Source organism: Kogia breviceps, chromosome 15, assembly GCF_026419965.1.
Source record: "Kogia breviceps isolate mKogBre1 chromosome 15, mKogBre1 haplotype 1, whole genome shotgun sequence".
Lineage (NCBI taxonomy): Eukaryota > Metazoa > Chordata > Mammalia > Artiodactyla > Physeteridae > Kogia > Kogia breviceps.
Genome location: NC_081324.1, coordinates 84,801,559 through 84,815,531, shown reverse-complemented (window position 1 = coordinate 84,815,531; position 13,973 = coordinate 84,801,559). Strand labels below are relative to the sequence as shown.

The 13,973-nt window shown below is 52.1% G+C and overlaps 1 protein-coding gene, 1 long non-coding RNA gene and 1 pseudogene across 8 annotated transcripts in view; 2 read left to right on the top strand and 1 right to left on the bottom strand.

Moving 5' to 3' along the window:
* Positions 1-4,735: 4,735 nt before the first annotated feature.
* LOC131742809 (E3 ubiquitin-protein ligase RBX1 pseudogene) lies at positions 4,736-5,043 on the top strand (annotated as a pseudogene).
* A 719-nt stretch (positions 5,044-5,762) lies between these two features.
* On the bottom strand, positions 5,763-12,953 carry LOC136792679 (uncharacterized). The gene is made up of 3 exons (XR_010836822.1): positions 11,591-12,953; positions 8,753-8,829; positions 5,763-8,531 (listed from the first exon to the last, which is right to left on the bottom strand). It is a non-coding gene; the product is annotated as an uncharacterized lncRNA (long non-coding RNA).
* The window catches only part of SCARB1 (scavenger receptor class B member 1), a 74,738-nt gene continuing 71,641 nt past the window's right edge, over positions 10,877-13,973 (top strand). For 4 of the 7 annotated variants that reach the window (XR_010836821.1, XM_059041068.2, XM_059041066.2 and 1 more), the window contains exon 1: positions 10,877-11,306. Coding sequence is in view for 4 of the 7 variants with exons in the window: in XM_059041068.2 (XP_058897051.1) it covers positions 11,181-11,306 (126 nt within the window). In the remaining 3 variants the exon portion in view is untranslated. The remainder of the gene's footprint in view (positions 11,307-13,973) is intronic. The other 3 variants (XM_067014879.1, XM_067014877.1, XM_059041069.2) reach the window with 2 other exon arrangements.

Sequence of the window (13,973 nt, the reverse complement as noted above, 5' to 3'; positions counted from 1 at the left end):
AGTGGGGACAAAGCACACCGCTGAGTCTATAATGCCATCTGCACCTGAGAAAAATGCTCCCAGGGAAAGGAATCTGCTTTGGGGGGGGTGTATTACAGAGGTCACAGAGTGAACCTTTTTCAAAGCAAACAGGATCGAGTTACTTCCTGCTTAAATCCTGCACTGGCTTTCCGTTGCCCAGGTATAAAGCCCAGACCCCTCCCCGGGGCCCACAAGGCCCTGCAGCTCTGGCGCTGGTCCAGGTCCCCCACTTCTCCCTTGACACTCCCTGAGATGCAGGCTCCCTAGCCTCTTGTGGATCTTCTGATGTGTTCAGCCTGTGCTCACCCCAGGACCTTGGCACGTGCTGTGCTCACTGCTCTAAGCACTTTTCACAGGTCCCCACGTTCTCCTTCAAAGTCTGGCTCCAATGCCACCTCCTAAGAGAGGCTTCCCCTGGCTGGCCCATCTCAAGTAACTCTCCTTATGACGTCTTCTTGTTTTATTTTCATGGCACTCTAATTTTACCCAGCCTGATTGCTTATGTCTGTCCCCTCCACTGCTATGAAAGCACCATGAGGGCAAAGACATTGCCTGTCTTCAAAGCAGGGCCCAATGCATGCCATGGTTTGTGGAATGAATGAATGAATGATTGAGAGACCTGACCGCATCTGGGCCAGCCAGTGAAGGCTTTCTGAATTGACATATGGTGGACAAGGGGGGGGCTCACCTCTGCTTTTCTTGGGGGGGCCTCACCACGCGGCATGTAGGATCTTAGTTCCCTGACCAGGGGTTGAACCTGCACCCCCTGCAGTGGAAGCCAGGAGTCTTAACCATTGGACCACCAGGCAAGTCCCACCTTTGCTTACTTTTTGACCTCACATCTCACATTCTCACCTCTCCCCTCTACCAACCTGAGCTCTTTCAGTTTGTTTGTTTTATTAAATAAGCACGCTAAGGTTCTAAGGGTTTCACAGATAGGAGCTCACTTGATTCACACCACAGCCCTCTGAAATAGGTATTATTAGCCCCATTTTACAGATGGGGCAATTGAAGTCCAGAGAAGTAAGTATCATGCCCACAGGTGAGCTGAGATTTGAACCTGGATTATCTGGCTCCAGACTTGCTGTTTTTAATGACTATTCTTTCTTACCTCCAGGCTTTTGCCCCAGAACGCTGTCTCTAGGATTCTCTTCCTCTTCTCTAATTAACTCCTTTTTCATTGCAGAATCAGTTCTCATATCTGTCAGGGTCCAAGCAGGACGGGGACAGTGCACTAAAACTGGGAGATTTTGAAGAGGGTTTAATACAGGGACTGTTTTAAAGGTGTGAGGAAAACAAAAGGAGTCGTGAAGCTGTTCTCACTCCTAGGGCTGAAGGTTGGAGGGGAGGGAATGACCTTGGAACCTGGAAGGAGAGGGGCTGCCTTACTTGGAAAGGGTCATGGGCAGCCTGAGCATTTCTGTTATCTGTTGCTACTAAAAAAAAAAACCACCCCAAAAGGTAGTGACTTAAAACAACAAAAATTTAGTATTTCTTATCATCTTCTGGCTTGAATAGTTCTGGAATGCCAGGATGCCTGGCAGGTCCACAGATGCTGGCTGCCAGCTGGGAGCTCAGCTGGGCTGGTGGCTGAGGGCATGGTCCTCACTCACATGGCTTCTCCACACAGCTGCTTGGGCTTCCTCACAACATGGTGGCCGACTTCAAGAAGGAGAGTTTTAGGAGGTGAAGGCAGAGCTGCTGATGGATTAAGGTCCACTCTCGGAGGCTACCCAGGGTCACTTCCGCCACAGTCAACCTGTGGTTGACAGAGGTCACAGTGTCAGCCCAGATTCTGGGGGAAGGAAAATGGATTCTCGATAAGAGGAGTAGCAAAGGAGGATGAACGGTATCTTTACTAAGAACATACCACTGGAGGAGGCTGGAGAACATCTCATTTTCCCTCATTCAACTTCTTCAGATCTCCTACCTCCCAGTGGCCAGAGCCAGCTAGAAACCAGAGGACGAGGGAGGCTGCTGACTTGGTTTCTGAGGGTCACCTTCTTAGGGAAGACATCAGGATGGAGAAGCGGAAGGTGGTTCTTGAGGGACAGGACAATATCCTGGCATAGGACCTCCCACTCTCCAGCTCTGCGAGAACTCTCTCTTCTTCCTTTGTTGTGCAGTTTGCAATTCTAGACCTTTGTGATTATTTATTTTCAGTCTCTCCCTCAGTACTGTGAGCTTCAGGAGGGCTGGGACCATGGCTGCTTCGCCCACCACTGGATTCCCCAGCGTGGCACGGTGTCTGGCTACAGGGTAGATGCTCAATGAATCTTTGTTGAAGGACTGAGCCCTTCTTCATATTTCAGATTTCTTCCCTGCCTTTACCCCTCACCCCCGATCCATCCTTCCCCAATACACCTTCCATCCGTCCAGGTCTCCCTGGCTTCCCCAGCCCAAGTCACTACAACCCAGGCTGCTCAAGGCAACCTCATTCTCATCCTAGCTGAGCCACACTTTTTACCCTTGACCCTCAAGCAGCAGTCAGGGAGATGTATTTTTATTCTTTTTTTTTTTTAAAAAAAGGGAAATTGTCTTAGTTCACTGGGTCTGCTGTAACAGAATACCGCAGACTGGGTGGCTTATAAACAACAGATTTTTTTTTTTTCTCATGCTTCTGGAGGCTCGAAGTCCAAGACCAAGGGGCTGGCAGATTCTGTGTCTGGTGACAGCCCACTTCCTGGTTCATAGATGGTTATAGGTTCCCTGTGTTCTCACGTGGCTGAAGTGGTGAGGGAGCTCTCTGGGGTTTCCTTTATACGAGCATGAATTTCATTCAAAATGGCTCCAACCTCATGACCTAATCACCACCCAGAGACCCCCCCATCTCCAAGTACCATCACGCTGTGGGTTCAGATTTAACATAGGAATTTTGTGTGTGTGTGTGTGTTGTGTGTGGGGGACGCACACACATTCAGTCCATAGTAGGAGCAGACACAAAAGTAGAGAAAATCGTACCGTGAACCTCCATGGACCCATTTTTCAGATTCAACACCTATCATGTGTTTTTGTTACAGCTGCTTCATCCATCCTCTTTGCTTTCTCTTTTAGTGAATTATTTTGAAGCTACTCTCAGTCACGATGGCCTTTCTCCCCTACATCCTGCAGTGCGCACCTTGAAAATGCTTCACATAACAGTTATCACCCCTTCAAAATTAGCAATCATCGAAAGATTTGCTTTTTTGGTCGCACCGCGCAGCACGTGGGATCTTAGTTCCCCGACCAGGGCTCAAACCCGCGGCCCCTGCAGTGGAAGCGTGGGGTCTTAATCACTGGACCGCCAGAGAAGTCCCATATATTTTTTAAATTTTTTGGCTGTGCCGCGCAGCTTGTGGGACCTTAGTTCCCCGACTAGGGATTGAACCTGGGCCCGGGCAGTGAAAGCACAGAGTCCTAACCACTGGACCGCCAGGGAATTCCCTGAAAGGTATTTTAAAACCTAAATCCGACCACTCTGATTTAGGTTACTCTTCTGCTATGAGATCTCCACGGCTAAAATTGGAATTCTTTACCATGGCCTAAGAAAAACCTAACAATTAATTTATTGCGCAGACTTTGAGAGTGAAAGGGGGGCGGTGCTTGCGGTAATCGTATTGGGACAAGAGATATAAACGGGGCGGTCATGCTGTCTGAGGGGCCTGCTCTTCATGGCACCGTCTCTGCTTATCTGTTCCTTGAACAGACGGGACATCTCCTTGGCACAGGGCCTTTGCACTTACTGGGGATTTTGCCAGAATATCCTCCCCGGTCTCACCCTTCTGGCCTCACCCCTTCACCTCCTCATTTCTCTGTGCTGTTCCCTCATCTGTTTCTCCCACTGGCACTTTAGCATCATATAAAATCCTTATTTATTTGCTTAGGTGTGATTTGTTTTGTTTTAAAATCTCTCTCCCCTGCTAAAACGTGAGGCCAGGACAGAGGGGACCTGTCTGTCTTGTTCACTATTCTATCCCCTGCCCCTAGCACACAGTAGGCCTGGCACAGAGTGGGTGCTGGGTGAATATCTGCTATATGAATGGATGGATGGATGTTCATCCCTGCAGGTCCGGTAGGGCCAGGTGACCTCAGAGGAGCCTCCTGGTTCCTGCAACTGGAACCATCGTGACGTCTCCAGCCTTCTGAGCAGCCAGAGGCTTTTCTCTTGTGGCCCGGCCGCCACAGAGCAGAGCAGTTAGCTCCTGGTTGCCAGCTGAGCCCTCCCACACACTTACACCTTTGATCTGGAAGGTGGTTTTGTGTTGGAGACTTAGCTCTTGCCAGAGAGACATACACGTCTCAAGTCCTGAGAGGCGGGGGCACAGGCGAAGTTCAGCTGGCAGCTTTTAGCGAATGAAGACGTCTGGAGACTTCCAAGGTGGTGGATGATTCTGCAGGAAGTCAGGTTTTTTTTTTTTTTTTTTTGTGGTACGCGGGCCTCTCACCGCTGTGGCCTCTCCCGTTGCGGAGCACAGGCTCCGGACGCGCAGGCTCAGCGGCCACGGCTCACGGGCCCAGCCGCTCCGCGGCACGTGGGATCCTCCCGGACCGGGGCACGAACCCGCGTCCCCTGCATCGGCAGGCGGACTCGCAACCACTGCGCCACCAGGGAAGCCCCGGAAGTCAGGTTTTGTAGGGGCTTGGCTGAGTCTCCTAGGGGATGTGGCGGCAGTGGTGAGACTCTGGAGACCTCCACTAACATTAATATGCACACAGCTGCAAAGGTCTGTGCGTTTCCAAAATGGCGGCGGCGATGGATGTGGATACCTGGGGTGGCACCAGCGTCGGTGCAGGCAAGAAGCGCTTTGACGTGAAAAGGGGGAAACGTGGTAGCCCTCTGAGCCTGGGACAGTGTGGTTGGTAACCGTGCCATCTGCAGGAACCACGTTATGAGTCTTTGCATAGAATGTCAAGCTAACCAGGTGTCTGCTACGTCGCGTGGGGGCGTCTACGCACTTCCCCTGCATCTCCTGCTGCCTCCAAACACAATAGTTGTGTCCGCTGGAGAACAGAGAGTGGGAATTCCAAAAGTATGGGCATTAGAAAAAGAGCATTCTTTGATCAAGCTCAACTGTTTCGTTCTTCATTTAATGACTTGCCTTCCTGTTACTTAATTGTTCAATAGAACTGTGTCTCTCCTGCTTTGTCTTTTCAGTTTGCTCTTCCTGCAGCCCTATTGTACTCTGTGTCAAATAAAATCTACTTTCCTAAATTCTAAAAAAGTGTTCTGGGAATTCCCTGGCAGTCCAGTGGTTAGGACTCTGTGCTTCCACTGCAGGGGGCATGGGTTCAGTCCTTGGTTGGGGAACTAGGATCCTGCAAGCAAGCCGCATGGCATGGCCAAAAAAAAAAAAAAAAAGGATTGTAAAAAAAAAAAAAAAAAATTGCAGGAGTCATTTTCACCTACTGAAGAAAAACAGCTCCTAAGAAGTCATTTGCATCAATGAGATATTATAGCATCTTAACGAACATCTATCCAGGCACACTCCTGCCTCAGGACCTCTGCACTGACTTGTTGCCTGGGCCTGGAAACACCTTCCCCAGATATCTACGTGGCTCGTTCCTGCACTTAAGTCTTTGCTCACATGTCATCCTCTCACAGAGGCCCTCCCCCAACCACCTCATTTAAATTGCAACCCTGCCCACTGGGGGCACCTACCCCGTTCTCTTATTTTTCCTGCTAAATCACGTTATCATCCTCTAACACAGTGCAGTCCAGCAGAAATGCAATGGGAGCCACATGTGCAATTAAAAAAGTTTTTAGCGGCAGCATTTTATTTTATTTTTTGGCTTGTGGTATCTTAGTTCCCCAACCAGGGATAGAACCCGCACCCTCGTCAGTGAAAATGTGGAGTCCTAAGACTGGACCACCAGGGAATTCCAGTAGCTGCATTTTAAAAAGTAAAAAGGAACAGGAGAAATTAATCTCAATAGTATATTTTTAATTAGCCCAACATATCCCAATGTTATAATTTCAACGTGTAATCAACATAAAAATATTGAGATATTTTATGATCTTTACTTCACAGTAAGTCCTTGAAACCCGGCGTGTGTAGGACACGGCAGCTCTCACGTGAACATCATTTCGAGTGTCTTGTCGCCGTGTGTGGTCAGTGGGTACCGTATAGGGCAGCGCAGCCCTGGCATGTTATAAAATTTACCAATGATTATGTTTACCATTTACTGATCTTGCTTGTCTGCTGGAATAGAAGACCAGCAAGGCTTTGTATGTTCACTGCTGGGTCCCCAGCACCTAGCAGAGTGCCCAGCATACAGTAGGTCAATATCAGCTGAATGAATAAAAGCAGCGAATGTGAGCTCTGGGTCTGTCTTCCCCCAGTGGCGACCTAGGTGGCAGATGTGGCCAAACGTGATTGTTTCCTCTTCCTCGCTGGCTGTTTCTTTCTTCCCTGCGCTTTCTCTCACTCTCCCCAACTACTTCCTCTTTTCCCTCTCTCCACTTTTTCTTCAGCAAAGAGAGTAATGATTCATGTCTGGGCTCTGGAGTCAAGTGACTTGGTTCCATCACTGCTCTGCCACTAACCAGCTATGACTCTTCTGAATCGAGCCATTCAGCTTCCATGCAATACCTCTCATGCATCGCCCCAGGGGGTAATAATAATTCTTCCTGGGCTGAGGTGGGGCGGACCAAGTGTGGCAGCCTGCATGCAGTGATGATCCCATGTAAGGATGGCACCTCGATAAGTGTGTAACCAGGATTAGCTAATTTAATCCCATGACTAAGCCAGGAGGTGGGCACTGTTGAGATGACCTCTACTGCATAGATAAGGAAGAAGCCAGGGCACAGAGAGGTTAAGCAACTTGCCCAAGGCCACACAGCTATGTAACCTGGCTGCAGGTTCTTAACCATTGGGCTCTTATAGCTGTTGTTTATCAAGGCCTATTGATTAAGGACCTATAGTGTTCCAGGCACTGTTCTAGGAGTTGGGGATACAGCAATGAACAAAATAGACAGATTCCTGCCCTCGTGGCGACTTTTTCATTCCAGAGGAGGAAGAGAACCAATAAAACAAGCAAATACAGGAATACTGTAGTGTTGGATGGTGGTAAGCATAATGGAGAAAAATAAAGCAGGGCAGGGAGATGGGGGGATTGTGGGTGTGGTTGTAATTTGAGAAGGTTGATAGGCAGGAAGTCTTTGCTGAGAAGATGACATATAAAGAAGGACTTGAAGGAAGGGAAGGTGACCACATGGAGGTTTGAGAGAAGAGTGGTCCAGCAGAGGGACCCGTAAGTGCAAAGGCCCTGAGGCAGGGGCAAGGCAGCAGGTTTGAGGAACACCTAGGAGGTGGAGCAGAGGGGGCTGGGGGAGGGGGGGACGCGGGGACAGGGAGATGAGGGTGACCCACAGAGCTCACAGAGTGGGCTGTGCTGGGGACTTGGGCTTTTACTCCGAGTGAGGTGGGAACCACAGGAAATATGCTATGCTTCATATAGCACACAACCCACTCGTGTAAAATGTACAATTCAATGGGTTTTCGTCCATTCACAGAGCTGTACAACCATCCCCACAATCGATCTTAGAACTTTCCGTCACCCCAAAAAGAACCCTTGACAGTCACTCCCGATTCTTTCTGCCCCCCAGCCTAGGCAAACACTAACCTGTTTTCTGTCTCTGTGGATTTGCCTGTTCTGGACACTTCACGAAGATGGAATCATACTGTACGTGGTCTTTGGTAACTGCCTCTCTCACTTAGGGTCATGTTTTTCAAAGCCCTCCGTGTTGCAGCATGGATCAGCACTTCATGTTTTAATGTTAAAGAATCCTCCATTGTGGGACATTCCACATTTTATTGATCCACGTGTCAGTGGGGGATATTTGGGTGGCTTCCACCTTTTGGCTACCGTGAAGAGTGCTGTCACGTACAAATTTTTGTGCGGACACAGTTTTCATTTCTCTCAGGTACGCCCAGGAGGGGGACTGCAGGGACTTCCGGCAGCTCTGTGTTTAGTCTCTCGAGGAGCTGTTTCCAGACTGTTCTCCACAGTGGCCGTGGCATTTTACAATCCCACCAGCAGCGCGTGAGGGTCCTAATTTCTCCACCTCTTTGCCAACACTCCCACTAACTGTCTTTCGATCGTGGGAGGGTTTCGAGCTGAGGAGGAACGTCATCTGACTTGGCGTCGACGGGATCTCCCTGACCCGCACGTTGATAATATTTTACTACCATTAATCTTTCTTTTCCTTCTGCATCACTGGCTTGCCTCGTCCTGGCAAAGCCTCTCTCTGAAACATGACGAAGTCTTTTCTCTGGCTTCTTAGGTCACCGCCCCCTATGCCCCCGGTGGATGGGACTCCCCACAGCAAGGTCACGGCTGGTCACGTGTCTCAGACATCCTTTCATCTCTGCTTTCTCTCTTGTCAAGAGACAGTGTGGCGTGACATGAGAACGCTCTTGCTGTGGCCTTGGGGGCTCTCTTGGGTAAGCATCACGTACATTTGGACCTTGAAGACTTGAAAGTTAGATTGGGTGAGATGGTCAAGGCGAGCCAGTTCTTGCGGAGGGAAGCTGGGTATCAAAGAAGGGGGTGGCGTCAGGGCGAGCACAGACCCCAGATTTCAGTTAATTAGTTAATTCCCAAGAACTGCAAAAGTCAGCAAACATAAAGCAATCCCCACAGCTGATGGCCGCTGAAGGCCTTAAGGAATTCAATGAAATTATATTAATGAATGAATGAGTCGGTTGACTGATGAAAGATTAATTATTTCAAGCCTTTATTGAGTACGTACTAGGTGCCAGGTATTGTTCCAGGTGCTGGGGATACATCCATTCGCAGAAACAGACCCGCTTCTCTCTCTCTTGGGAGCTGGGGGGGGAAAGAAGTAAACAGATAAACGAATAAGACAATTTTAGATAAAATGGGGTGATTTCATAGAGAGTGGCTGGTGGGTTGGGACTTTCATTTTGGACAGATTACACAGGGAAGGCCTCTCTAAGGAGCAGGCTTTGAAGGGAGACCTGCAGGAGGAGAAGGCATCAGGTCTGCGGAAGTGTATTCTAGGTAGAGGGAACAGCAAGTGCAAAGACCCTGTGACTGGAAAAAGCTGGGGCCGTTGAAGGAACAGAAAGAAGGCCCAGAAGCCTGGGGTAGAGAGAGAACAAGGGGCAGAGGTTGGGAGACGGGGGGCAGAAAGCTGAGCCGAAGCCAGGCCAGCTAGGACCTCGGGGCAGCAACAAGAACAGCTAGCTTCACGGTGCTCTCGCCTTGGGGCACCGATCTCACCGATCTACGTACTGTCACACCTTCCCAACTCATTTAATCCTCCCAACTGCTCTTGGAGAGGCTCTTGTTACCCCCATTTCACAGGTGAACCAACCGAGGTACAGAACGGGCCAGGCCACTTTCCCCAGGACTCTAGGGTAGGACATCCTGCAGCATGGACTTCTTGGAACCTGTCCACAGCTGCCTCATCTAGCCACCTCTGCCCCAGCCATCTTGATCTAGGTCAGGGGGTGGGCCCCTGCTCCTGGTACCCTGGACAATGTCGGGTCTCCCAAGGGGAACACAATACCAGTCAAGGCTCTCTGGCTAGTCACAGCAGGTGCCTGATAAATACTGACTCAGGCCCGGCTGTGCTGCTTAAGGGTGGGCCTGGGAGAAGGCTGCTTCCTTCCAGGGTTGAAGAAGAGTTTCCGAAGGCCTCATCCTGAGCCCTCAGGGACTGGCCTGCCTTACGCAGGTGCTGGGGACACTGCCCTCCTATCCCTGCGTGGCCCCAACTAGAGACTGAGGGGACTGGTCTACATCAGGGATCCAGAAGTCCAGGTGGGGTGGAGGGCTGCAGCGGAGCACGCACCCAGGTTTCGTTTTCTTGGAGCACTTCAATCCGTCGTTCATTTGTTCACTTAACAATCGTCTGTCTCACTGTCCGTTAGAAAGCAGGACTTGGGTTTGTTGACCTAACCCTCTGTGCCTGTTTCCTTATCTGTAGAATGGAGTCGCTGGGGGCCAGGCACTTAGCATAAGGACCCCACCTAGAAGGCTCCTCGCTGATTCATTCTAAAATGTTCCTTGTGAGCAAGCGTTCCCAGCCACGCAGCGCTCAAGCTTTGTCAAGAGAGAAGCTTCTGCCTGTAGCATTCTAGCGCCTGGCGATGGTCAGAACGCAAGAACATAGGAACGGGGAACAGGCCAGGTGGTGGCCCAGTGATAAGGGTGAGGGGTGAGGGGAGAACTGGCCGCTATTTTATTTCACACAGGGTGGCAGGGAAGAGCCTTTCTGATAAGGTGGCGGAGCAGTCGTGAAGGAAGGAGCCGGGCAGATATCTGGGGGGCACAGAATTCCAAGTCGTAGGGGTACAAGGTCCTGAGGCGGGAGTCTGCTGGGCTTGTTCCACGGAGAGAGAGGCTGCAATAGCATGTGTGTGCGCACACGCGGGAAGGTGCGTGTGGCGCCGTGGGGGGAGAGCAGGTCGCAGAGCTGGGGGCGGGCGCTCTGGAGCCCCTGCCAGAGTTGGGCAATTCCTACTAAATACGAACAGTGACGACGGTCGGGACAGAGGAAGTGGGAGAGGAGGAGGGGAGAAGAAGAGGGGAGGAGGAGGGGAGGAGGAGGGGAGAAGAAGAGGGGAGAAGAAGAGGGGAGGAGGAGGGTCTGGGAGGCAGGGGCAGGACGAGGAGACAGAGGAGGAGGGGCGAGAAGATGGGGAGGCCGGATCAGGGAAAGAGGGGGCCGGGGAGCAGCTGAGAGTGAGGAAGGGGAGAAGGGTTTCGAGGTGGAGGGGAGCCAAGCCCAACGTTGCACGCAGACCACGAGACCTCGGCGCCTCCCTCCCGCGGAAGCGGAAGCTAGAGCTTGGGGCCGGCGGCCGTGGCCCCGCCCCAATCGGACCATCTCTCCGCGCCCCGCCCCGGACACGCCCCTTGCTAACTTAGGCCCCGCCCCTCCGTCCCGGCCCGCTGGCGCCCCCCCTGATGCTGGCGCCCGCCCAGATCCTGGTGCCCAGGGCGTCCCGGGGGCGGTCCGCCCCGGCGATGGCACATAAAACCGCTGGCCACCTGTCGGTCCGCTCCTCCGTGCGCTGCGGTCCGGGGCCCGCCGTGCCGCTGCGGCCCGCGTCCGCGGAGTCGCTGCCTCCGTCACCTCCGTCCCCGCCTCGGTCCCTCCACAGGCGCGGAGCCCCGCGAGCACCGCGCCGGCGCCGGGGCGCGCAGACATGGGCAGCCACTCTAGAGCGCGCCGGGTGGTCGCGGCGCTGGGCTTCGCCGGGCTGCTGTGCGCCGTGCTGGGCGTTATCATGATCCTGATGGTGCCCTCGATCATCAAGCAGCAGGTCCTCAAGGTGGGTGAGGGGCCCGGCCGGGGGTCAGTGCACGCGGTCCCCTCCCGGGCTGGAGGGCGCTGGGCGCCCAGGAGGGCTGGGTGTCCTGGGCCGGGGCCTCTGAGCACCAGAGAGCCCAGAGGGCATGAGGAGGGGCAGCTGGCCACTTTCCCAGGAACCTCCCCGACCCAGGACGCAGGCTGAGTTTGGGGGCCAAGGAGGGAGGGCATCCAGGGCTTTTGCTGGAGGCGCAGGCCCGGGTTGGGGAAGCCTGAATTAGAGACCACCTGGGAGCCTGACCTCACCTTAAGGATCTGGGGTCCAAGGCGAGCCTGGAGTGTGGCCATGTTTCTGGTACTGCCTGGAGGAGCCCAGGAGCGGGCTCACATGCTTCTTGTCTCTTCTACGGCAGCCTGTGACAGTGCGTGGTGAAACTAGGGCTGCGCTTTGCTTGTGTCCTGTGAGCACAGGAGGACAGGAACCCTCCAAGCACGTGCATGTGAGACTCACATGGGTGCCCAGGCCAGTGGGTGCTCGGGAGACTGGTCTCTGCTGTCCAGAACCTCCCCATACAAACCCCTTCTCAGAGGCGGAATGGGCTGCTCTGTCCTTCCCGGACGCTGCCTTCCTGGACGCTGCCTTCCTGATGCAGATTGGCAGTGATAAGCCGCTTTTCTCCCCAGGTCCACACAGAGGCAGGCATAAGCCCAAGGCTGCATAAGCAGGGTCCTTGGGGAGTCCACAGCCTGAGAGCTTACCTGCGATCCTAACCTTATACACCACTGCCCTTTCAACCAGGGAGACAAATTAAGCCTGTCAGCTGGCCTTCAGACGGTCAGACTCTGCCCTGGGTGTCTGGCGGCATTTTTGAATGAGCCTGGAGTTACTGAAGGACAGGGAGATTGCAGAGTATCACACTTGAGGTAAAAACATTCAGCTCTTTGAAGGAAATGCCAGCACCTGCAGGGTCGGGAGGGGAAACTGAGGCTCACCTTGGCCCAAGATCCAGCCAGACTCAGAGCTGGCCTAAAGATGTGGCTGTCATTACTTGCTAGTTGATTTCTCTTTTCCCCTTAACTGGCTTCTTTAGGCGAGTTTCTTGAGAATGGGGACTTGTCCCCACTTCGTGTCTGGGCCCCATGCCCAGCGCAGGATGCTTGGGAGATGAATGAATGAGCGAATGAATGAAGGCTGCGTCTGCTTGGACCCGGCTGCCATTTTTTTGGCTTTCAAGATGGAGCAACATTTGGTTTTTCTCAAGGTCTCTGGGTGAGCAGTTGTCTGCGTCATCTTGGCCACGCTGTGTCCTTTGTTTTGTTGTCAAATCTTGTCCCATTAAATCCTGTAATCTGATTGCAAGGAGATCCTGGCCGATGGTGACACTGAGCTCCGAGTTCCTCTTAGTGGTTTTTTTTTCTTGCCGGTGAAGTGGCGCGAAAAAGTTTCTTGGGGAAACCTGAGAGCGGCCAGAACTGCTTCTTTCTCTCCCGTGGTGGCCAACGGGTGTATCTGTTTTGCTTGTCAAAGTAGCTGTGAGAGCTTTATCTCAGTGAAAGCCAGCCATAAACGCCCGCCAAATTTGTGGTTTCTGTACTGTGTGAGCCCTGGAGAGACCATCACTGAGGTGCTGTGAGCGTGGCAAGCCCGTTGTGATCGCGTGCAGAGAGCCTCGGGGTGTGGGGGTGAGTGGGATTTATTGCTGATGCAGATCTTGCCAGCCCAGTCCTTCTTGGACTTAATTCAGGTGTTTTCTTTTCACGGCTCTCAATCCGATGAAGGATGTCGGGTGTGTGTGTGTGTGTGTGTGTGTGTGTGTGTACATGCACACCCGCATGCCCTACCTAATTTCCCACTCCTGCTCAGGGCTTCCAAAGAGGAAAGCGCCGCTGTCCTCAGTTGTCCCGGAGCTAAGATTTCTGGGCTTAAACTGGAGTGAGAGCCACCCAGCATCCTCCATGAATATCCCAAAGGTGATTGGTTTGTGGCTGAGTGGCGTGAAGGCACGGAGGCGAGCCCAGCCTGTGACAGTTTCTTCTTGGACAGCTCAGGCTGAGCCCTGGCCAAGGGCCTTCCCTTGGAAGAAGAGCATCTGTGTTCAGGGGACCGAGTGGGTAGGATGCTAGGAGAGGGAGGGGATGGCCTGCTGGTGTTTTCTTTGGCTACACGTGTTCACGTACAACTTGAATGGGAGGGCTTGTGCTTTGATTTCTACTTTTTTTTTTTTTTTAATGCTTTGGGGTTAAAGAAGTCCGTGTATTTAAAATACATGGATTCTTGGGATACACCGTCATCCCTCCTGGGATAGTACCACCGTCATCCGAGAGCATCCTTCTAGATTTTTATGGAGATACACATCACGAGCATGGATTTAGACACATTAATATATATATATTTACATATATTGAACTAAACTACGTTGAAATAGCCTGCAGTTTGCTTTTCAGTTCACAGATAGCGCTTGGGAATTTTTCCATGTCAAAACATATAAATCGGTCACACTTTTCACTGCTGCATAGTATTCCTTTGAATGGCTGTACACTTCATTACTCACCTGTTTCTCCGTTGACTGATAATTTTCTCATGCATACCTCTGTGTACCTGGATGAACACTTCCACCGGCTACATCTCTAGAAGAGAAGCCTCTAGTCCAGATGGTATGTCCAGTTTGCATTTGGACACAGCCTAATG